This window comes from Mastomys coucha, unplaced genomic scaffold (genome assembly GCF_008632895.1).
Source record: "Mastomys coucha isolate ucsf_1 unplaced genomic scaffold, UCSF_Mcou_1 pScaffold18, whole genome shotgun sequence".
Classification (NCBI taxonomy): domain Eukaryota; kingdom Metazoa; phylum Chordata; class Mammalia; order Rodentia; family Muridae; genus Mastomys; species Mastomys coucha.
The window spans coordinates 46,753,456-46,777,579 of NW_022196900.1; the positions used below are offsets into that span (position 1 = coordinate 46,753,456).

General features: G+C 41.8%; 1 protein-coding gene across 4 annotated transcripts in view; it reads right to left on the reverse strand.

The window, feature by feature from the left end:
• Positions 1-4,138: 4,138 nt before the first annotated feature.
• Positions 4,139-24,124, reverse strand: part of Slc24a2 (solute carrier family 24 member 2) — a 258,730-nt gene continuing 238,744 nt past the window's right edge. For all 4 annotated transcript variants that reach the window (XM_031377816.1, XM_031377817.1, XM_031377815.1 and 1 more), the window contains 3 exons: positions 21,746-21,835; positions 17,484-17,650; positions 4,139-12,614 (listed from right to left, as the gene is read on the reverse strand). In XM_031377816.1, coding sequence (XP_031233676.1) covers positions 12,365-12,614; positions 17,484-17,650; positions 21,746-21,835 — 507 coding nt within the window. In that variant the 3' untranslated portion in view covers positions 4,139-12,364. The remainder of the gene's footprint in view (positions 12,615-17,483; positions 17,651-21,745; positions 21,836-24,124) is intronic.

A 24,124-nucleotide genomic window follows, 5' to 3' on the forward strand; every position in this document is an offset into this window, starting at 1 on the left:
GTTTAAGGGAAAAAGGTTTTGAGGGTAAAGTCTGAAAAAAGGAAATAAAAAGGAAAGGAAAGGACACGATTCTCCTAGGTATGGTGGAGGAGAAAGTTTATCTACAATAAACTTCTCTTTCAGAATAGGATAAATCTCGTTCTCAAAGGATTTACCCAGCCCCTGAGGCTGACTCCAAAGGGATAAGGAAATATTCAGGGTTTAAGGAAAAATATGTAGAATATTTACTGAATTTTGTGATTTAGATCTGTTGGGGATGAATTCTGGAGAAAGAGCTCTTGGGAATGAATTCTGGAGAAAGGGCTCATGTGTTTGTTCACCATCTTTTGACTCCTTGCTTCCCTTAATGGGCCTCTGACAGTCAAATAACATGTCATGACAGTCTTGAGAAATTGACTTTGGAATCAGGTTTACTAATAAAGCATATTTAAATTCCAATTTTGTTTTTTTTAAAAAAGATTTATTTATTTTATGTATATGAGTACACTGCTACTGTCTTCAGACACACCAGAAGAAGTTATTGGATCCCATTACAGATGGTTGTGAGCCACCATGTGGGTGCTGGGAATTGAACTCAGGACCCCTGGAAGAACATCAGTGCTCTTATCCACTGAGCCATCTCTCTAGTCCACCTCCCAATTTGATTTTTTTTTTTAAAAGCTCACTATTTTAATACTGAGGACATTTTGTACACAGTGTTGAGACACAGAGTTTGAAGAAATCATTAGCATAAAAATAAAACTGACAGTTGCTAAAATAACTATGATGAAATATAGTGCCATAAAAATTATATGGAAGGCTTTTGTGTGTGTGCACGCATGTGTGTATGCATGTGTGCGTGTACGCCTGCGCATGTATGTTGTTGAAATTTAGACCTGTAGGATATCAACTGGGTTTTGTAGAAATGTGGATTTTAAGTAGGTTAAACTCGGTAAAAATGTTGACATAGACACAGGCTTCCCACTTAGGTGCAGGCTGAGTTCTCTCCTACTTTATTCTTTCTGTTCCCATTTTTCCTATTTTAAAATTTCCTAAGGAAAAAAAAATCTCCCCCTCGTGAAAATGTAATAAAATAAAAACAGCGAGAAATGGTCTAACTGTATTCCATAAGGAATTGGTGAAAGATTCCACCAGCTTCATGACTAAACTGAAGTTAACATTGTGGAAAGTAGCCTGCCATTTTTCTTATACAAAGATGGACACAGTTTTTAAACATCATTGTGTTGAATACAGAATAAAAATCCCTCATTTATAAGAAGTGGGATTCATTTTGGGAGGCAAGGAGGTGAGAGGAATGTAGGAATCAAGCTTTCCTTAAATGGGGTTATGCATATTAGCTGTGTTGAAAATAACAGGTCTTCATTCTTGCTCCAGTGGAGAATCTAGCTACCAGGACATTAAAGGTCTCACCTTGGAGTTAGGCCTTTGGGGATGTGCTGTCTCTCCATTTTTAGCTTGTAGAAATCTTCAGAGAGAATCAAGGATCTGTCCAGGGAGAAACCCAGAGACTCAGCAAAGTTTTCAACCAAGATTGTCCAATATTGGTCACTTGGACTGGGACAAGGCAGGAGTCGTCTTAAAGCTTAACTTTCAGTAGTCTGCTGTTCAGAGACCTGAACCACTACACTCAGATTCCTGCTTGAATATGTAATATTTCTAATTTTGGCAGGATATGGAGTTGTGTGTGTATGTACGGGAGTTGGTTCTCAGTTACACAACATCTGCAAGATTATTGCAGGGGTTACAAGGCAAGGACTCGCTGAAGTGTAGACATCTTGAGGTAGTGGACGGAATTATATCAAATAGAACAGTAGCAGCTCTCAACTGGGGCAATTTCATTCTACCCTCCTGATATTTCTAGGAGAAATTTTGCAATGTCTGAGCATTTTTAAAAAATGAAACTGGTACCTATAGGGTAAAGCACCCCCTAATGCACAGGATGACATTTACCAAGCCATTTTCCAGCTTCAAATATCAGTAGTGCCAATGTTGAAAATTATGAGATAGAGGTGTTGGGAAGAGAAGGTTATAAGGCTCAGTTTATGCTTTGATAACACGGTGTTGATATGGGTATGTGGCATAAGTCAGATAAAACATGGCTGACACTGGACATGAGAAAGAGGGCTATGACTCAGCTCAGAATGTCTGACACTGACTAGGCAACTCCAAGTATACAGTGATGTAATCTGTAGTATAACTATTTTTGACACTTTTGTAGTATTCTATAGAAATGTAGGTTTGAGGTCAGGTCCCTGGTCCCCTGGCCTCTGTCTTTGCCAGCCTGCTTATATACATCTGTCTGTAGGCTTGTAGTACAGTGGAGATACAAAGTCATTAGTAGCAAGTTTGGAACTGTGGTCAGGATAAAAAGGTAGGAAAAAATTAAAGAATCCTACAAAACAATATAATCCTATGTGATACATATGTACATATACATATACATGCACACACATGTATGTGTATCACCTGTGGTTTAGGAATCAGTTTTATAGTCAGCTATCTATCTATCTATCTATCTATCTATCTATCTATCTATCTATCTTTATCATCTACCTATCATTTACCTATTATCTATCATATCTAACTGTCAACCATCTATCAATCATCTATATATCTCTATCTATCTATCTATCTATCTATCTATCTATCTATCTATCTATCTTCTATCTATCTATCTTTATCATCTACCTATTTATCTATTTATTATCTATCATATATCTAACTATCTATCAACCATCTATCAATCAATCATCTATCTATCTATCTATCTACCTATCTATCTATCTATCTATCCATCTATCTATCTATCTATCATCTGCTGTAAACCCAGGTGGGACTGCTGAGTTCACAGAACATAATGAGGGGATAAGGGTTTTAATAGAAAACCCAGCAATGCCAACGGAACACAGCCAGTAAGACATTAAAACTAAACTGATGCTGATAAGCATGGTCCAAGTAAGGAGAGGGGACCATGGGCAATGAGAGGGGAGTGAGCTCAGAGTCAAGAGTGCAGCATCACCAGCTGTGGTTCCAGTAGACCCATCCTTTCTGTTATGTCAGGAGGTTGAATCTCTAGATGGTAGGTGAGGGATGTGACTCAATGATCTTACCTGCTCCAAGATGGCAAATCTGCTCATTGGTTGTGTGACCTTTCAAAACCTGTGAAGATGCTATATAAATATGGAGGTAACAAAAGAAACCAAGTTCATAAAATCCACACTGGTGTAGTATAGGAATCAGTTTTATAATCATTGGAATATTTTACTCCAATATTTTTATTTCAAAGTGTTTGTAAGAAATTCAACGTAGTGTATAATCTCATTAAAATGTGAAATGTGTAATTAGGCCTAGCCTTATGACTTTTAAAGGTAGAGGTGGCTTTAATACTGTCAACGGTCTTAAAATTATTATGGTAATCCAGTTTAGTACAGCCTTTACGTTTGATTTGTTGTAAGAATTGCTTGTGACATAGTTAGATTTTGCTATTTTGGTTTGTAAATCTATCTGTTTTTTGAGGCATCTGAGAGAAACAGATGTGTATGTCAAACGCTGGAGAGAGTTAATAACTCAATTCATAAATCATTTAAACTTATAAGTCAATTAGTCATATTCAAATAAAAAGGTGACCATATATATTTATATAAAAACATTAGATTTATCATGATATCTTCTTTTCCAGTCTTTTTAAGACAAGGTCTCACATATATGAACTAGCTTTGAATTTACTGTGTAGCCAAGGATGACCTTGAAGTACTGATCCTCCTGCCTCCACTTTCCACGTGTTGAGATCACAGGGGAATAGCATAATTTTCCCCCTGTTTTTCATAACAAGAGACGTGCAAACTGACCTCAGAAACAGGTACTGGTGGTTTTTAATATATCTAATTAAAACCTCATTTCCTAGTCATAGATTTCTTAGTGAACAAATGACCACAGGCATGTCAAGTGAGACCAGGAAACATTTAAGAAGTAAAAGATACAAGCAACAGCAACTCTTTTGCCCCCACACCAGCTTCTGGTTCCTATGGTGAAACTCCCACCACTGAGTGTTTATCTCATGAGATGCTGAGTGTTGAGACTTAATGCAGGTAAAGATCACTCCGCCCCCACCCCTGCAAAAAAAAAAAAAACCCCACACTTACAGGAGTCAATTGTTTTATTATTATTACTTTTACATTGAGAAGACTTAGTTACATAAAGTGTATTCAGTAAGTTATCACTAGTACAAGCACAAGGATGCAGACAGTGGACCATGGAAGAAAACCCTTTATCGGAGTGAGACCACGTGACCCAAGCACACCACTCCAAACGGCCTATGTACAGGTGCCATCCGAATTCCAGTTATGTACAGACAGAGTCACAGAGTAAATGACACGGAGTCACTGTACATCTAGCCAGCCAGAGGAAACTGCTCACAACAAACATAGAATGACAAAGAGGACTTTAAAGTGCATCCCCTGGAGTCTGGAGGGGTGAAGGCAGGGGCTAAGATGCTCCTTTAGAACGCAGGCAAACAAAGGCTGTGTGAGACCCGGGCCACCCCTAAAAAGATCCTTCACAAAAATGGCATTCCAATATGTTTTGGTCTTCTTTCCAAACTGTATTCATTTAAAAATTCTAGAAGTGGTTGTATTCTTTTGATTGGCATAGTTAATGTTCATATTTATGGGGTACAATAGTGCATGGAAAAGGTTTGGTTGGCAGTAAACCTTTTAACACATTTAAAAGGCAGGTTATACCTCATAGGGTATATATCTATGTTAGGATAAACACTAATAATATTTCTATTTTAAAAATATATAACTTTTCTTTTGTGCTAGCAGTGGCTACATCAAACCAAGAGGATAGGGTTTTTTTTTGTTTGTTTGTTTGTTTTGTTTTTTGTTTTTTGAGATAGGGTCTCATGCAGCCAAAGTTGGCCAGGAGCTTTCAATCCTCCTGCCTTTACCTCCTCACTTCTTGGATTGCAGGTGTGCCATCATGCCTTATTTGTGAGTCATATATTTATTTTCCATGCACCTCTCTGAGTCTGCATTGTGAAGATGGAAGCTATTGCTATGGAGACTTGAAAGAACAAGGTTGGGTACAGGGACCAAGGTGGACTCTGCTGGATTCAACAGAAGCTCTCTCTATTCTTGATGGACAGTCTGACTCTTTGAGAACCTTGGGCCTCCACACAGCCTGTGTTAGAGGAATGTCAACTACTCTGCATTCAGATATTTTTCTTTAGGGCAAGTTGTCTGTTCAAGCCTAAGATGATGGGTGGGTGGGGTTGTTCTGTTTAATACTGGGGCTTATGTAAATGACTTAGCTATCCTGCTGTAGTGGATTATTCTAGGCTCTTATGTGCCCTTTGGTCATCATCTCAACTTTCACTCCTACTGCATTACAAACTGAACTATTAAAGAGTTTTAGTCTTGAGAACTTCTGTCCATATCTATACATGAACAATCCACCATCCCCAGTCAGAAACTGTTTGGACAGAAAAGGAAATTGACCACCCAGCACACCATGAAGTCTGCTGTTTTTGGTTGTCCTTCCAGGGACGCATACACATACAGGTATAAGATATTATTGACAGGTTATATATCTGCTTGCCATTTTTATAAGGGAACTTCTTAGACACATCATATATTTATATAAAAACATAATCACATCCTAATTTTTTCAGGCATGTTTGCTAATCATCCATTCCAATCTCCACGTGGGTGAATCTTGCTTAACATAGCAAATGGATTCCTGAAACATAATCTAGGATTTTTAAAAGGAAATATTTTCAGTGCAATAGTGGAACTTGCTATTTAAAGTAACCATGCAACAAGCTGCTTTGGAAATAAAGAATTCTTCCATGAAATGAGTAGTTTCTTTGATTTTCAAAGTTTGATTAAAATACACACCTAAATTTTTTTTAGTTGATTAGGATTGTCTAGAACAGTAGTTTAAGTAATAAAAACAGAACAGATAAACTTCATTTTACAACGAACAACACACAGAATGACCCGTGGACTGTTTATTGACTATATCCAGAAGCCCTGAATATATGCATTATTGGTATTTTATGGCTTTAATTAAGACAATCGTCTCTTATGAAATACTATAAAGTGCATTTAAAAAAATTAAAAAACCCAAAAGGCATCCTTTGTCCTTCAGTTTTATCCTGATGGTAAGAATTGGAGAGTCATTGAGTTAACTGGTAAGGAGTTTTCTGTCCTTAATTCACACATGCAATTTCATTCTGGAAATGATATTTCAGTTTTCTCTTGTTTGTGTGTATGTAACATGCTTTAAGAAAATTAGTATCTATTTTGGCTAGCTGAGTTTTTTTAGAGACCTGTCAGTATCTAAGGTCTTCATTATTTATATATCTATTATGAAGAAACTGCAACCAAAGGGAAAATTCCCATCTTTTGGTGAACCGTTTTCCAGGTCAGGAAGTGACCTTATTGTTTCTATGAATCTACTGCATGAGGAAGTAAACACACCGTGGGACTCATGACCAGAGGAGCTCCAACCCTTTCTTTGACCTCCTATTTGAAATGACGTCCTCCCAGGAATCAATGTAGGCAAGCACAAACCCAGAGTCTTGGAACAATTTAATGTGGCTCCTTTCCTGCTTCCCTTTTGACTATATGTATGGAACAAAGATGCAAGATACAAGAAGAGCTGTGACCTGGACATCACCAGTCCTCTATGATAACGCTTTGCCCAGTGTTCATCTTGATGTCAGACAACCAACTCCCACTGGTAATGTATTCAAGTCTACTGGCCCTTGAAGGCCTTTGCACTACTGTGCACACCTATGGTTACAGATTCTGCTTGCCATTCAACAGCAGTTAGGATGGACTCCTCCAGGGATTAGTCATGCACAGGAAAGTACTGTTGGGGGTAAAAGTCTAGAACTTTTGAATATTTACACCGAGGAGGAATAGTGACAACAGCAGGAAGAAAAGGAAGAGGAGAGAAAGGAGGAGGGGGAAGAGGAGAAGGAAGAAGAAAACACCTAAGCAAATGAACCAAAATTCAAGAATGTTTCTGATGAAAACAGGTACAGGGTCCTACAGTGGCAACTTTCAATCATGTCATGGATAAAGGTCAAAAAGTTTTCAAAAGCAGTTGACTTCTGCCACAAAGGAAACACAAAAAAACCAAACCAAACCAAACCAAACCAAACCAAACCAAACAAACAAAAAAAGGGTGAAGTCATCAGCTCTGGGGTGTTAGGGTTAAGCTGGGTGGGTACTCTTCTGTCAGTGTTAAACATTGACCTTGGTTACACTAGGAACTCTTTGCTGATATCCCATGATGACTTACTATCAGTGGTCCTTTATACTATCGTAATCAGCAGACAGACTCTCCCGAGTGGAATCACTGTCTGGTGGGACAGTCCACGGCACTCCTTCATCCTTAGGTACCTATTAATTTTCCAGTCCAGCCCATCAGTCTTTTAGGAAAAGTGCTTTGGCTTAGGCACCACGCTTCTCCATTCAGTCCCTCATTGTATAATAATTTAATTCTAGGTGCCTAAACTTTCAGGACTAGGTTCGTCTCTCAAAGCCTGCCTAGGCCAATGTGTTTTGTTTGTCCTTTGTGTGCCCCTCTCTCCCACCCTTTAATAAAAGACTCACAAACAAGATTAAAGACTTTGGTGCCATTTAGGTAGTTTAAAGCGAGGTTGATTGTCTATGTGTGAGAAAGGCATGTGGATGGATGCTGTCTGGGCGGTCTATGCGGGAAGCAAGCTATGTCCCAGATGTAGTGAATGCATGCACATCTGTGACTGCACAGAAGCCTATGTCCTCCTGGCTGCAGCAACCACAGCCTCTGTGGACCCAAAGTGCCCAGTGACATGAGAGAAATAGCTCGAAGGTGCTATAATATGTATTGGATCTGAGCTGGCTGTATTTCCTTTATTGCTTTTCTTAGCTATATATTTCAAGGAATATGAAGCTGTGAGATTAAAAAGGACCACAAAGATCCAAAGGCAGTAAACTGAACTCAGACAGACACTGGGGCAAGGCACAGGTACCTTTCTTTCCTGAGTCCTTCTTGACATGTGCTTTTCAAATAAATGTAGGATGTGTATAGACTCTAGTAATTGTTTAAAAATATCTGCTATTCATAACCACTTTAAACATTATAGATATATTTAGTTGCTTTCTTAGGAATCCTATTACAAATAAATGATTTTCTCTCCCCACTCCCCTCTTTGAATTTTATATTTTTCTACAAACTCTCTCTTAATGGGAAGACCTTGTCTGCTAATTGAAAAGAATGTTGGGAGAGGCATGGGAATTGAAGATGACAGCTTAAAAATTATTAGGCCAGGTGAATATGTAAGAGTGGGTGTTAGTTTCTATAGTATGATTTTTCTGGATCCACCTGCTGTCTGTAACATGCTACTTGTCGGAGTCCCAACCTTTCTGGGTGCAAGGAAGAATAGAATTTGTCTGTGCGCGTGTGTGTTTGTGCATGTGTGATTTCATGAAAGCCCACTGAAATTCTCTGAAATGCTTCATTCAGACAGGCATCAAACCCTTCAGTCAATGCTTCCATGCAATTCTCTCAATAGAACACTTCAAATTCCATCTTTCCCTCTGACCGGCCAGTAGATCTAACAGTTGTCTCTTCTGTGATCAACTTTCTGTGAAGGTAGTGTGGGTGTGGATAACCTTCTTTTACAGACTCTATCTTACTTCATCTCAAGTCACAGAGGCATTTAAAAGATGTGGGAAGTGGTGGTGTAGGGGAGTTAGCCAACTTTCTCTGGCCAGGAGCAGATGTGTGTTAATGTTACCAAAAATCTCATCACCGAGGCAGCTGTGCTTTGCTGAACGGTCTCCAAACTACCTGATTCGTGTCTTCCTTATAAAATAATGTCTAATGGCCCCAGTCGAGGCCTTGCAAAGCATTTTCCTCGGATCTGAGCTGGTCCTTGCCTCTTTTCATGACACTAAAGTGAGGTTTCAGACACTCTGCGTCATCTGCTGAGCTGATGAATAACCCCATCGCTGAGCCTCTGCACGTGTCCTCTGCCCTGCTGACTCTGTCTGGCATGTTTAGGTCCTGGGAAGTTGAATAACACCATTAGTCTCATGCTTCATCCCACCAGAGACTGGCCAGGTCCAGAGGGCAGGTGGATGTGTCATGGACACTCTCAAATGCAAATCTAGTAGTTTCTATTTTAGATTCCTTGGTCTAAACCAAGTTTCTCTCCTGTTCTAGGGTTGCCTAAGGCTTTAGGAGAGGTGACAGCAAGCAAGACTGGCTTGGTTTTCTCTGAGCAAATGGACCCATTTGGCTACAATTTTTATTTTTTTAATTTTAGGATGAGTGGTAAAATTTTGGCTTGAACTTTTGATATTATTTCATACCCTGTTCCAGAGAAGCAAAGAGACGACAGCCTAGAATTTTTCTCCCATGCCTCTTTTTGCATACTTTTGCTTCTCTGAAAGCATAGGGACACAGCTGGCCATTTCCAACATCCTGTGGGTTGGAGTGTTTGAATGGTATGTGCATGTTTGTGTGTATACGTGCACAGAATTAAAAAAAAAACCTTTTGTTCAAAAATGTTCACTTTGGTTGGTGTGCATGAGTTTCCTCTTCCTTGATTGTCAAATCTGATGCTCTTTGCTTTGGGATTGACAAATGTGATTGGGCCAATAGGGTGATGACACCACTGACAGTGTTTGTCAGTCGACCTAGGACACTTGCACACTCTGACATGCAAGAAAGAAATTGGAGATGATCTGAATCTATCCTGTAGGAAGCAATTTTACAATGATGTGAATGATTCCAGGACAACATATGGCCACACTGCCACGCACTCTTCAACCAAGGCAGCAAGAGCCGGCAGTGAATGGTGCCTGCACCCCTCAGGGAGGGGGAACACCATGGAAGTGGGGGCTGGCTTTGGGAATGTTGTCTACTCAAAGCAACTTTTGTTAAAGACCACAGCCCTCCCTATGAAGCAGGACTCCCAGCTCTTAGGCACCTAGAGTGCTTCCTGGCAAGGAAGGGATAGTAACGGTAGGAGCACACATTCTATGACCTTTCTTTCTTTACAGTCAATTTTTTTTTTTAAATATCCGTTTTAAGCAATAAACCAACCAGAAATCAGAATTTATCCAACAATCATCATGCTCTCATCTGAGCAGACAGGACAAGAATCTGAGACTTTAAAACTGAAAACTTGCTTTCCCTTTGTCTTTCTCTGTAAGGACACAACCCAAACGCTTGCCCCACACACAGTTCAACCCTTGATAAATGGGGCATGGATTTCTCTTTCACCATTGAAATCCCAACTCTGCATTGTTGGAGAGACTTGAAAGCCAGTTTCTTAGGTGGCAGACCTTTTTATTTCTTGTGTCCTCAGGGGGCCTCCACTTTGAAGTGCCTTTGGCTTATGAGTGAAGAGTGGTGATGGGGCTTGCTCTGCCTGCTGTTGCTATGCTCTGTAAATGGAGCATTTGTAGATGGAATGCTGAACTTGAGCTGGGGTATTGGGCTACCCAACCTTTTTTACTCAGCTTTGTGTTCTGCATCCTGCCTCCCTGTGTTAAGGGGTGTTTGCAACAGTCAGAAAAGGCAAAATGTCAGATCAGGACGTGAGTACGCGGTGACATTCTCTGTGTATGATGTGTGCTGATTTACATGCAGGTGGCCACCTTCTATTTACTTTTTCAGTTGATTTTAAGGAGAAAGCATGGTTTAGGGAAATGAAAAAACTCTGCATGTTTTGTCAGTTTAATTTGCTGCCAACCAGTCCCATTTTCTACTGAAATAAACCTGAGAAGTCATACGAGATGTCAAACAGAGCTTGGGGACACTCAGATAGAGCTTGGGGACACTCAGTGAATGAGGTGACCCCTACGTGAAGCTGAGCAAAATATCAGAGTGACTGCTTCAAAGTAGTGTAAAGAAATGATGGAGCATGTATCATCTCCACTGTGCTTAGAACTGTGCTAGAGTTCCAGATGGGGTTATTATGGGAGGCAGGATACAGATGTTGCATGGGTCTACATACCAAATCCATGACATAGGACTTGAAAACTGTTCTGGGGTTGGGGGTGGGACACTCAAGTGGTTAAGTGCCTCTGCAAGCAAACCTGAACAGCCTCAACCAAACACTGCCAGTCTTTAGTTTAGAACTCCTGGGAACGATCTTTAGACACTGCAGCCCTTTGTGACCACACTGAGAAATGCTCTAAGGAGCTATGCCCTTATGTTCCGATTGGGTGGCAACCCCCACTGAGCACCTCTGCTGGATGGTGATTTTCAGCACACATCTCAGCGCTCTTGGCAGGACTTTGGACTGTGTGGGAGCCCTTGGCATTAAAGCATGTCAAATGACAATCACAGAGAAGATTGTCCTTGTTCGTTTGATGATAATGGGCCATGCACTGGAACATGATAGGTTCAGTTTATATAATTTTGCTGTCCTAGAAAAGCACTAATTTGGTTTTTCATTCATACCATCTACGTGCATGCTGGGGCATTACAAGAAAACAAACCAAACCAAATAGCCTAACCCTTAGCACATCCCCCTCCCTTGTCACTCAGTCTGAGTTTCGCCTCTGTCTCATGGAATCCCGAGGGCCTGAGAGCACCCCAGTGGGGATGAGCAGGGTGATTCTTTTTGGCTTGTGAGAGTATTTTAGAGGTTCTAACTGGGGTTCCTACAGACTCTCTCTATTAAGCTCTCCTTCTGCAAAGAATTTCACTAAACTTAGTACATCCAAAGCAGGCTAGAAATCACAGCAAAAGAGCACTTTGCCTACTGATTCTGTTAATTCAGCTTTTGCACTTGGGGGCTGAAGCACAAACTGAAGGTTGAAGGTTGATGCCCCTCTTCAAACAGGTACTATAAATATACTAGAGCGATCCCTGAAAAGATGCATTTGCACTTAAATATATGTTTATATATATATATAATCTTTCTTTCTGTTTGTGTACAGTTATGTATTAATCTATAGGTATAGGATGAGAGGTATAGTACAGAAACAGGCAAGATTTGTATGCTCATGTGTATATATTTATAATATTTATACTTATATGTATGTATAGCCTCTGTCCTCTTTTGTGTCATCACAATGAATGTACCTCCGACCAGCGAGGTGCACCTGTCAGTGGTGATGGAGAGACGGTCCTCTTTGTCTCTTACATGGAGTCATTTCATCAGGCAGGGGCGAGGCGCCTGTGAAGTGAATGGCCCCATGGGAATCCATCCTTCCTCCAACCTTCCAAGGAGGGACACTTGCCTCCCAGGGCTGTGCACAAGCTGCCTCTTCTCAAGACTGCAAGAAGCCTGGAGCCCAGAGCCGGGAGGAACCATCCATGCTGTTTGGTTTAAGATATGGCTTTTCCACTAGATGGAGACAGGGCACTCGAGAACTTTGTCTTCCAGGAGGACGCTGACCACCAGGAAACCGAAGTAGAGGCCAAACATGATGAAGCCGAGGATTTTGTTCATCCGCCATTTGCAGAGGGCGATGGAGATAATGACAAAAAGCAACATGATGAAGAGGAGGACGATGGCACAGAAGAGGCCATTGCTGCTCACAGTCACTGGCTTGAATCTGTGGATGATGGTGTAGAGGAGCCAGGGCAGTGGGAGCCTGAGAGGAAGAGAAGCAGGCAGGAGAGGTAGGACAGGGAGCGGTCAGATGTGGTGAAGAAGTAGATAGAGGGTGCCTGTCTATGGCTTGAGGAGGATGGCACTTAGGGTCACTAGGACAAATGATTGGCTCAGAGAATTCAGGGGACCCTTGGATTCTTGCCCAACTTCCTGACTCATGTGTTCTCTAGTGGATAACATCAAAGATGTGCCTGCTACAGTGACCTCTGAGTTTGATTCAAATTAGTTTTTGTTTCCTTTCTAGAGGAGATTACAATGTGCTCTCAGCACTAAAAGGTGAACTAAGATTTGCATGGGGCAAGGGGATGAGAGGGCATCAGAAAAAGGGTACAGGCATGAGTGGTAAAAATGGAGAAGAGAGCCTCTAATTTTCAGAAAGGAGACAGAGTGACAAGGACTTCTTCGAGAACCTAAAATGCAGTAAGGTTGCATAGTGGTGGTGGGGACCAAGGCACAATCTCCAGTCTGAAGTTTATTCTGGAAAAGATGGTGACAATCATATACTAAAAAGTGTTTTGGGTTGGGCATAGCGGCACATGCCTTTAATCCCAGAACCCAGGAAGCAGAGGCAGACCTGTCTCTGTAAGTTTTGAAGTCAACCTGGTCTGCAGAGTGAGTTCCAGGACTGTTAGAAATACATAGTGAGACCCTGGTCTCACTCTGTAGTAAAAACACCTACCCACCCACCCACCCACCCACCCACCCAACCAACCAACCAACTAACCAAAGGGTCTAATATTTATAATTAATTTTTAAAACTTTATTATAGATTTTCCTACTAGCTTTCTTGCTTTGAACTGACTTTTGGAATCTGACGACAGCCACTGTTTCCTAATCAGAGTGCTGATTTTGACAATCACAAGGAAGAACAGTTGTTGGGACCACGTAGGAGTTAGTTAACTGAGCCTTGAGGATGAAGAAACATGGCTGAAAATATCTGGTCCCAGTGGTGTACCGCCACCTGGAGGCAGCTCTGAGGCATGCATCCAGTTCCCAGCAGAGCATGGCTAGGAAGGTTCAGGCGAGCCTGGTTCCTGGGATGTTGGGGAGGAAGTAACCTTTTGAACCACAAAGTTTTCTAACGGAAAGCAAGTAGGACATACGCATGCTTTTCTTCCTTCCTTTTATTTTTTTTTAAATTTTTTTTTTTTTTGGCTAATAGGTTTTGAGCGACCACATTATGTATGCATTTTTGAATTTCTAGGCCAAGCATGTGTAGACACATAGGGGGTGCTATGCTGACTTAGGCAAAGCTCAAGTGACTGACACCATGGCCTGTGATGTTAAAACAGATCTTTGCTCACTACTACTTCAGTGCACCGTGATGGGCTGGAGAAACCAGAACACTTGACTCCCACTAAACTATGTACTAGACAGCTAGATCCTGAATATGCCCTAAAGGCTAGCTGTTCAAGGTTTGGTCTCCAGCCTGAGGCTCTTGGGAGGTGATAGAACCTTTAGGAGGGAGGGTAGAAGGAAGCTAGAGTCATGATCTTGAATGGGATTTTGGGACCCTGGCCCCTTTCTGTTGTTTTCTTTGCTACCTGCCCACAGCCAGGCACACAGCCCTTCTCTGCCATGCACTCCCACTGTGATACACTGGTTACCCAAAGGCCAATGTGATAGGGACAAGAGGCCACAGGTTGACACCTCTGAAGCCATGAGTGAAAATAAATGTCTTCTCCTTTAAGATGGCAAAGCTTAGATATTTGTCACAGGGCAGGAAGCTGAATAGTTCAAAGTCACACCTATACACATGCACAACTGATTTTGATAAAGTTGAGTGGGTAGCACTTCTGATAGTGTGTAGAACTCTTTGGGGAGTGATACTTCTCACACCTCTTGATCTGCCAGCTCTGTTGTCAGTGGAGAACAAGAATGGGCTACAAGTGTGACTTGATTTAAAAAAAAAAAAGGATCATTTCCGCCTCATTTTAGTAAAGAGTTTGGGGATCTTTTAATAATTTCTAGCAGTAAAGAACTAGTTAGATAGTGAGTAAGGCAGTGTAATGTTATATGGCTATTTAAAACCCCAAGCTTAGCCAGCAGTGGTGGCGCATGCCTTTAATCCCAGCACTGGGGAGGCAGAGGCAGGCAGATTTCTGAGTTTGAGGCCAGCCTGGTCTATAGAGTGAGTTCCAGGACAGCCAGGACTACACAGAGAAACCAAAAGCAAAACAAAAACAAAAACAAAACCAAACCAAAACAAAACAAAAACACCCAAGCTTAGAGATCTGGGCTACAGAGCAGCTGGGCGAATGTTTGCCTAGCATGTAAGATGCCCTAGCTTCATCTCCTTTGCCTAAGACAGACATGGTCCTGTAAACCCTGTCAAGTCAGAAGAATCAGGAATTCAAGATCATCCTCTTTGACATAGGCTATCTGGGATGCCAAAGACCATGACAACCAAACCAAACCAAACCAAACCAAACCAAACCAAACCAAACCAAACCACAAACTCTACAAGCCATATAGTAATAATAGGAAAATACTCATGATGTAATTTTAATTTAGTCTTTATTTTTTCCTTTTTATTTTTATTTTTGAGACTGGGTCTTTTGAAGCCTAGGTTGGCTTCGAACTTGCTATTTGGCTGACTCCTGATCCTCTTCCTTCCACCCCTCACATGATTTATTGAAGTACTGGGATTGAAAGTACTGGGATTGAAAGTACAGCCTTGTATATAATTTTAATTAAAAATGAAGGGCACTCATCAAACTAGCAAGGTAATTTCAATCACGTAAAATGTACATACTTTGAGTGGGTGGCAGATAATCATTAATTTCTGTATGTATCTTCTAAAACCCTATCTACGACTTATGTGTGCAAAAGGAAATGTAGGCAGGGCTGTGGAGAAACTTTACACTCACTATAGTGTTAACAACACACTCAATGTGATGATAATAAAAACATAAAATTAAATTTTGAGAAAGATTTTTTTTAGAAAATAAATATATAAACAATATCAGTACCCATTAAAATATTAAAAAAATATTTTGCCTGTTAATACTACTTTAAGAGATTTATTATAATGAAACAATACCTATAATAGCATAATCAAAGAGATCTATTAAAAGACATTGGTTAGACTGTGCAAGAGGAAACACACTTAAAGTCAGAGTGTCAGTTCCAAGGGTTATGAAAACAACGAGCAGAACAGTGCACGTGGCCTGCTCTGTCCCTAGAAGCCACTTCGTGCCAGGCCTGTGTGGCTTTAAGTTGAAAAAGATAAGTGCCCTCCAAGAGAACAAAACTGGATATTCTCTAAAAAACAATTATTAAATATTTGCAGGAGAAGATTAAAAAATAAAGGTCTTCTGGTAGCAGGACTAGGGAAGATTCTGAGAAATGTTCCTTTCTTACTATAGATGATTTGGTAACAATGAGCAAAGAGCATGTTGTACTTTGTTAGAGTATGTACCTTTGGAAAATGTGACAAACATGTTCATCTGAGTGCTTATAATTCTTAGATTGTAGTAGGCTCTTTCTTTTTCACACTACAGAACATTCTCCCTCCTCCTCCCTCGCTGGACTCACTCAGGTGAGTGTAAACTTGTGAGTGGCAGAGCTGACAAATACACTTCATCTCAGAGCAACTTCTGTGAAAACACCCATCCATCTGTTCATGTGATAAGCACTTGTGAGATGCCATGCATTGGACAATGGGCTAGGCTGTGGTGAGTTCATTAGGGGGATGCTTGAAAGGCTCACAGACTGGCAGGAAGAAATAATCATAGCGAGAATATAGCAGAGTCTATAAGAGCAGGAGCCCTGGAGATTTTGACAGACACTGGAAAGACAAGTCAGTCTCCTGTAGTCAGACAGATGAGGAGGCTCTTTAGTGGGCAGGTAGCAAAGGCACAAGGTCCCAGAAGAGGGCACCTTGGTCTTCGACAGAAGATTCAGACACTGGAAACTCACAGTTGGATTTTACTCTGAGATAGAGTACTTGCCCTCAGAGGTCCTATTTTAATCCCAGCTACCCCCTTTATCAGCCACACTAGCTCCGTGCCTTCTAGTTTCCATGCAGAAATAAAGTCAATCATACATAATCCATATGACACACAACATATGTTGTGTGCTTTAAGTTGCTAACTCTAAGCACTATATGAACAATGACAGATGCATGTATAATGGCTTAGTTGAAAGGAAAAAGAACAACCTTCAAGATGTTCAACGAGAAAGTGGATGCGTTTTCTCGAATTTCCCAACTCCAGGGTCAAGAGCCCTATTATCCTGAGAGGATAGAGACTCTGTGATTTAGATTCTCAGGAGCTGACATTTGGGGTCATTTGTCAACTACTTTTGACAAGTTATATGAATGGGAGAGAAAACAGAGTCCCTGCCAATCCAGCTCATTACAGGTTATTCCTACCAAGAACATCAGTTTGTTCAGCTCAGAGAAAATGTCTTATCTTCTTTCTTTCACAAAATCTAGGCTGCCAGTAGTTTTCAGGAAAGGAGAAACAATGTCAATGTTGGGCCTAGGTGTGCCTAAGCTGCCTTTGAATCCAATCTTACCTGGTTAGGTTAGTAATTAGAGAGTGGAAAAAAATACCATGAAACTACCAGAGGCACCCCAGTCCTACCTGGCCAGTGCATATTCATATGTGTGCTGAGGGTAGTTATGTAAATGAAAGTCTTATTTTCTAGACCATTCTGTACATAAGTATTCGTTTTTGCTGGTAATAAAAAGCCAGTTGGTTAAATGGAGCAGTGCTCCCAGGCTTAAGTTCAGTTGGCACTTGGGAAGTTTTGGGTTAGAGAGTCAGCTCATGTCTCTACAGCTTCTAGGAAGACAAAGACAGAGGAGGACCTGGTGCGCATGCTTCTAGAACACTTTACTCACCCCACAGTGATGTCAAAGATGTTGCTTCCAACGGAGCTGGACACGGCCATGTCCCCCAGGCCCTTTCGGGCCACTATGACACTGGTGATAAGATCAGGGATGGAGGTCCCAGCAGCCAAGATGGTCAGACCCATGATCTCTTCACTAATGCCGATTGTCTCTCCAACCTGAATGTCAGCAGGGACAAGTGTGAGGATTGGAAGTCAAAGACTTGCAGCGTCACTATGGTCACTATGTGACTCCTTTTTAATGAGCCCTGCCTCTGTTTTGGGATAAGTGCTAATACAATAAAAATGAAGAAGCCGTAATCACTGATCAAGGACTTTCTACTGCTTTAACATCCATTCCCAGGAAGCCAGCCATGTGCATATTAAGATTAAACAGATTACTATCTCAAATAATATAGAGCTGTAGAGACTCTGAGTTCAGCCACCACGCTGTGTCTTCTCAGACAGAGTAAGGGAAGCTGCAAGATTCATTTAAAAAGCCAACGGACTTTGAACCAAAGGCCAGCACCTGACAATGGCATCAAGTCCTAGGGCCCTTCAATCTCCTATTGAGTGTTAATATAGTGTCTCAACTTTTTCTTAATACCTCCAATTATTCCTATCACTCTTAAATACCTATAACCTGTATTGTTTCCACGGAGACCTTGGCAGTCAGTGAGTGTACTCAGGCTTGGAAATATGAATCTAAATCAACAAAACAGCTATGTAGAACCCACATCAAGGAGTCAGAGGGCCTCAGTCCCCAAACTGTCTTAAGGTAATTAATAACTGCTCCTTGTACAGCATATTGATTCTTGCATTCCTCAACATCAAGTAGGGATTGTAATACCTAATAAGGAGACTGTGGGCTAAATGATAGTTGGTAAATAGTGCATCATTATTGAAAATTGAGAAGGTGCAGTATTCTGTTTGATTAAGGTGTTTAAGACTGCTGAGCTGTGTTGGGAGAATCGGTCTAGCCTCAGCTAGAAGCTCTATCTAGCTATCTATCCATCCATCCATCCATCCATCCATCCATCCATCCATCCATCCATCCATCCACCCTGGAGATCAAATTCAGAGCATTGTACAAGCTAGGCAATCAGTCTACCATTAAAACATACACTCAGCCATGGATTCTTTGAGACACCATCCCACTATGTAGTCTAGGCTAGCTTTGAACTCAGGATCCTCTTGCTTCTGTCTACCTTCTGAGTTCTGGGACAGTGACTGTAAGCCACCACACATTATTTCCTTTGTTTCCTCGAACACCTTGTTTTGTGGGGACTTTAAAGAACATTATATGCTTTCTGGTGCTGGTGAATTATTGGTCTCAAAAAATGTTAGACAATGCTTTCCAATGTTTTCCTATATGACATCCACAGCATTTCTGAAACATTTAATGGGCAAAATAACACACAGGAATAAATGGTTTTAGGGAATAGAACACTTCTTTCTAAGTCTCTGTTTGATTTATAACTACATAATCTCTTGGTTCCTGGTAACTTAAAGGCACAATAGAAAGTAGTTTATTTTGTCAGTCTGCTCGAAGTCCACTGAGCTGACTTAGTCCCCCAGGCATACAGATTCACTGCCCTTCCCCCATTAGAAGGTAAGCTCCATGGCAGGTAAAGGCACTTGTCACCAAGCCTGGAACCTGAGTTAGATATTCAGAACCCACATGGTGAAAGAAGAGAAGCAATTCGGTGATTCTACCTGCCCTGCCCCATACATACTAATACATGTCAATAAACCCTCCCCCAAAAGAAAAAAGTAACCCGCATACAAGCAACATCCTTACTGAGGACAATACTGAGTTAGAATATTAGGTTATACAAATCGCTGTCTGGGTTGCTGACTTGACCTGAAAAAGTAGTTCAATGAGAGGCTCCTGGGCTTGGCTCAGAGAGCAAAGGCACTTGCTCCCAAGCCTGGAGACCCCATACCCAGAGCCCATGGTGTCAGGAAAGAAGTGACTCTGCATATTGTCCCCTGATACTCATACATGTGCTGTGGCATGTGCATGCTCCTTTCTGCCCAATACATAAGACAGGGGAAAACAAAAGTTAAATAAATGCTATCTAGCTTTGGATCAGGGCAGACTTTCTAGCCACTTCTGATGTCATTCTAAACAGACCTGTCCTATATTGTACTGCGTATTTGTGTGATGCACTGTTCTCAGGCAATTAATGATCAACTCTGACGATGCCATTTCCTGCAGCATCAAATATTCTTCTAAGATTTCATTCTTTACACAGCAACAAACGAGCACATCACTCAGAGAAGTGTGAGAATCCGCTTTCATCTTTAACAAATGATAAAGTTACATACACACCAAAGACCTGTTTTAAAATAAATTTCTTCATGATTTTACCACCAGCAAATGCTTGACTTGTGTATTTGTTTTATAGGGTGATAATTTCTGGGGTTGTGTAAAATATTTCTTGGGGAAGAAGAGGTTTAAGAAAAAAACAGGTTAAGAAGCTGTTTGCCGTAGGTTCTTTAGCATGCTGCTAGGGGCATGGAGGATCCACTCCTGCTGGTGATCACCCTGGTAAATAGGCATGCCCAGTTTGCATTCAATGGTCTCCTTCTCCTTGACTAAATGATTAAATTAACCCTAAGTAAGTTGCAACTGATTTAACACATTCTTAATAATTTAAATTCTCAGAGGGAATGCTGTTGCAGCAACCATTTAACAACACACTATTTATGTTTGGAGTTTGAATGCCATTCCCAACAGAAGAGCACAAGACTGGAGAGAAGCAAGGTGGCCTGGCCAAGAACACAGGCGCGCATCCTGCAGCCCAGGATACCTCTCAAGTCTCAGATGAGGCTAGTCGCAGTGTCACTATTCTCCCGCCTTTACCTTTCAATAGCTAGGATTCCAAACATGTGCTACCATGCCTGGCTGCTTGGCTACTTTTCTTATCAGCTTTAAACTCAATCAATTCCTTTATCTGGAGATTGCAGATGATGATCATTCCCTCCAAATCTATGTACAGGATTAAAAAAACAAGACTAAAAAGACAAAGGGACATGAACTGCCCAGCATGGAGCACATACTCAAAAAATAATGAATGGTTCCTACTCTCATCTTTGAGAATGGAAGTTTGAAAACACTCATTCATGTCTTCAAGCAGTAATTCTGCCATGATATCTTGGGGTTAGCATTATGACTGGTACTGAGTTAAAATGACAAGAATGATATACATCATTATGTTCTCTCTCTCTCTCTCTCTCTCTCTCTCTCTCTCTACTCCCTCTCTTCACTGAAGCTCAAGGAAGAGCATTTTGTCTTTGGGACCTTCTCTTAATAACCATTGTTAAAAGGCTGGTGAGGGAGCTGGTGAGATGGCTCAGCAGTTAAGAATACTAGCTGCTCTTCTAGAGGTTCTAAGTTCAATTCCTAGCAACCACATGGTGGCTCACAACTATCTGTAAAGCCATCTGATGTCCTCTCCTGGCACATACATGTAAATACATAAATACATAAATAATTAAAAGGCTGGTGAGGGTTGAGGAGGTAGCTCAGTGGGCAAGAACAGATACTGCACAGGTATGAGGACCTGAGTTCAGATCCAAGGTATCCATGTGAAAAGGCCTGTCACCCCAGCATAGGAGCTTGGGGTGGGGACAGGAAGAACACTGGGGCTTGCTACCTGCCAGCCTAGCTGAAAATGGCAAGCTATAGGTTTAGTGGAGAGACACTGTCTCCAGGCTATATAAAGGTAGGGAATGATAAAGGACAATAGAGAGAACTTCCTATGACTACCACATGGATTTGCACATGTGCACACATGCATATAACATACACACACACACACACACACACACACACACACACACACGCAGATATCTATCTGTCTGTCTGTCTGTCTGTCTGTCTGTCTGTCTGTCTGTCTATCTATTGGGGGAAAAAGAGATGGAGACAGAGAGAAAGAGAGAGCTGGAGACAGCTATGCTGAGTTGCTTGCTCAAGACAAAATGAAGACACTGAGGTAGACAGAATCTTGACTTTCCTCAGCCAGGCCTGAGGTGAGAAACACGCAGCCAGGCTTGCCTGCCTTTATAAAGCTGTCTAACAACAGCCCTGCTGATTTGATTTCTGACCACGAAGATGAGCCTGGAGAATAAGAAAATTGTCTCCTGAAATATACCTTGTCTGTACTACATTCAATATTGTAACCATTTCAAAAGGCGAACACACCGATTAACCCCTTGACAGCCAAGACTAGAGACCAATAAGGCAGATGAGGGGCCGTGCAGTCTTACCTGGTGTGCCCACCACACCATCAGGTATGAGAAAATAGCGATCCAAGTGATGGAGCCGAAGAATGTGACAGGGAAGAACTTCCTGGAAGCCTACAAGACAAGCAGAGCGGAGAGGGTCAGTGTTGCTTCCATGGCACCTTTTGGGCTGTGTTGGAGCCATCTTTGCCATTGCCATGGTTTCTTTCATATTCTTCCCTCTTGGCAGGATTACCAATCAAAGGATGGCACCTTCCCCTCCATCATCAACCTGGGAGAGGAAAAATTCATTCTAGGAAATTAAAATCAGTGGAAGCTGAATGGCTGTAGAACTCAGAAAGACATCTTTCTCTCTCCCTTCCTTCCTCCTCCTCCTCTCCCCACTTCTCCCTCTGAGACAAGGTCTCATACCCTAGGATAGCCTAGACAGCCCAGAATTCACTATGTAGCTCAGGGTGGCCTCAGATCCTAATTTCCTGCCCAGCCTTTAAAGTGTTGTGACGTGAGCCACTGTGCTAGGTTCTGGAGGCCACTTGAGAATGTCAGTTTATGCCTGGAGCTAGATGCCCACTACCCTCTCCCCCTGCCCTTTATAAGGTCTGGATTATGTCATTTCTCCCGTCAAATATCTTGCATCTTCCCTCTATCTCTTCCCCTACCCTTTTTTAGTTTGCTTCCAAGTTCTCCAGAATCAGGCCATCAGAATCTGCTGCTGGCAAACCATGTGTCATAATAAGCTACATGCCAAACCCCTTATGTGACTGACTATATGGAAGAAAAATTGGGAAGGATTAGGAAGGTTGAAAATAAATTAATTCAGCTTAGAGTCCCATGAATTATCAGGAAAGCCATCTCTACAGATGGATGGTGATGGCTAGTTTCTGGTCACTGACCTCACACATCAGTTGGAGTGGACAGAGGTGGAGGTGTCCAATCAGAGCGATCTCTAAGGGTGAGGAGAAGGTCAGGCACATTCTTGGGAATGTGTTTCCACTGGTGTGCCAGTCTGATCTTTACTACAAGTCTCATTCTTATGACACTGGACTTTGTGTCATCTTGGGCTTGTACAGGGTGAGAACACTCAGAGTTCCCTCAGAACATCAGTCAAAAATCAGGCACTCAGAAATGTAGTCTTTCAGGACCAACAGGGTAGCCTGAGTGGGTAAAGGTGCCTGCTTGACAAGGCAGACAACCTGTGTTCTCTCCTTATGACCCGTGTAGGGAAAGGAGAGAACCAACTCCTGCCAGTTGTTTCTGATCACATGGAATAAATAACAACCAACCCAACAAACACATAATAAACACAATATTTCTTACTTAATCCCATTCCTGGGAAATAGTGGTTTGCGCTGAACTAGTTTCTGTTGATTTCCTTGATGGAAAACAAGGGCCATGCTTAGTTAGACAACAGAATGCTGTTTGAGAGCCTACCACCCCTTCTTGCCAATGCTCTTGATTTCAAAGCTTTCTATGCTGAGAAAAACACACACTGTGCTTTGATAATGTCACCCAGTTCAGGGCAGTGGCTCCTTCGGTTGATGTAAACAGGGGGAGCCTCAGCTGTTTGAGGAGCTGGCTCAGGCCAGCCACAGAGCCCACTCTGCTGTGGAATTTGAAGGTTCATCAGAAGGAAAAAAATAAGCTTGTGTATGACAGTCTTTTAAGTTTGAAGCACAGTGGTAGTTTGTGGTTCCAGACAAGGCTTGTTGTGTTCTCTTTGTTAATTTTGAGCTTAGAGTAAGTCTTTTTACTATCATTCAGATAGAGCTTAGACTTTACAAGAATCTTTTTTTCTCCCTTCCGATGGCTGCTGCTTTTCAGAGGAGCATTCTCTGGGGTGATTGTTAAGACCAAAGGGCATGCTCAGTCAGGAGAGGGCATCATGCCTCATTGAACAGGCCAAATATCATCCTTAAATGCTTCCCTATGCTTCTTTTTCTTTAGAAGAAAATATTTTGGATAAGGACTCTGGTCTCTCCTAGAGCCCTGAGCACTTCAGTGGGTGATGGGGGAAAACACTTGTTTCCCCTCCCCCCAAAGTGGAGCCTACACCTTCGATTCCCAAAGCAGATTGCTTGAAGGCTGGGAACTGGATTCCTGAGATAAGCTCCCACACCAGAGAAGACACCAAGCTTGCCCAGGTGGGGCCCTGAGCTGACGGGACTTCCCAGCCTTTTCCTTCTGATGGCTAGTTATTGTTTCAGGATGCAGGTTTCGGTCTCCCAGGGTCATGCTCTGTCATAGGCAGAGACAGGCAATGATTGCCACATAAGGCTACCCCTGACTCCAGTAGCAACTAGATCAGGATTCTGCATGTGCATTGAGAAGCACAGAGAGCTATTATCTACTTTATGCCGAGGCATCCATACCTTGCACCCTGGAGCATCCTCACAGGCTGTTCTA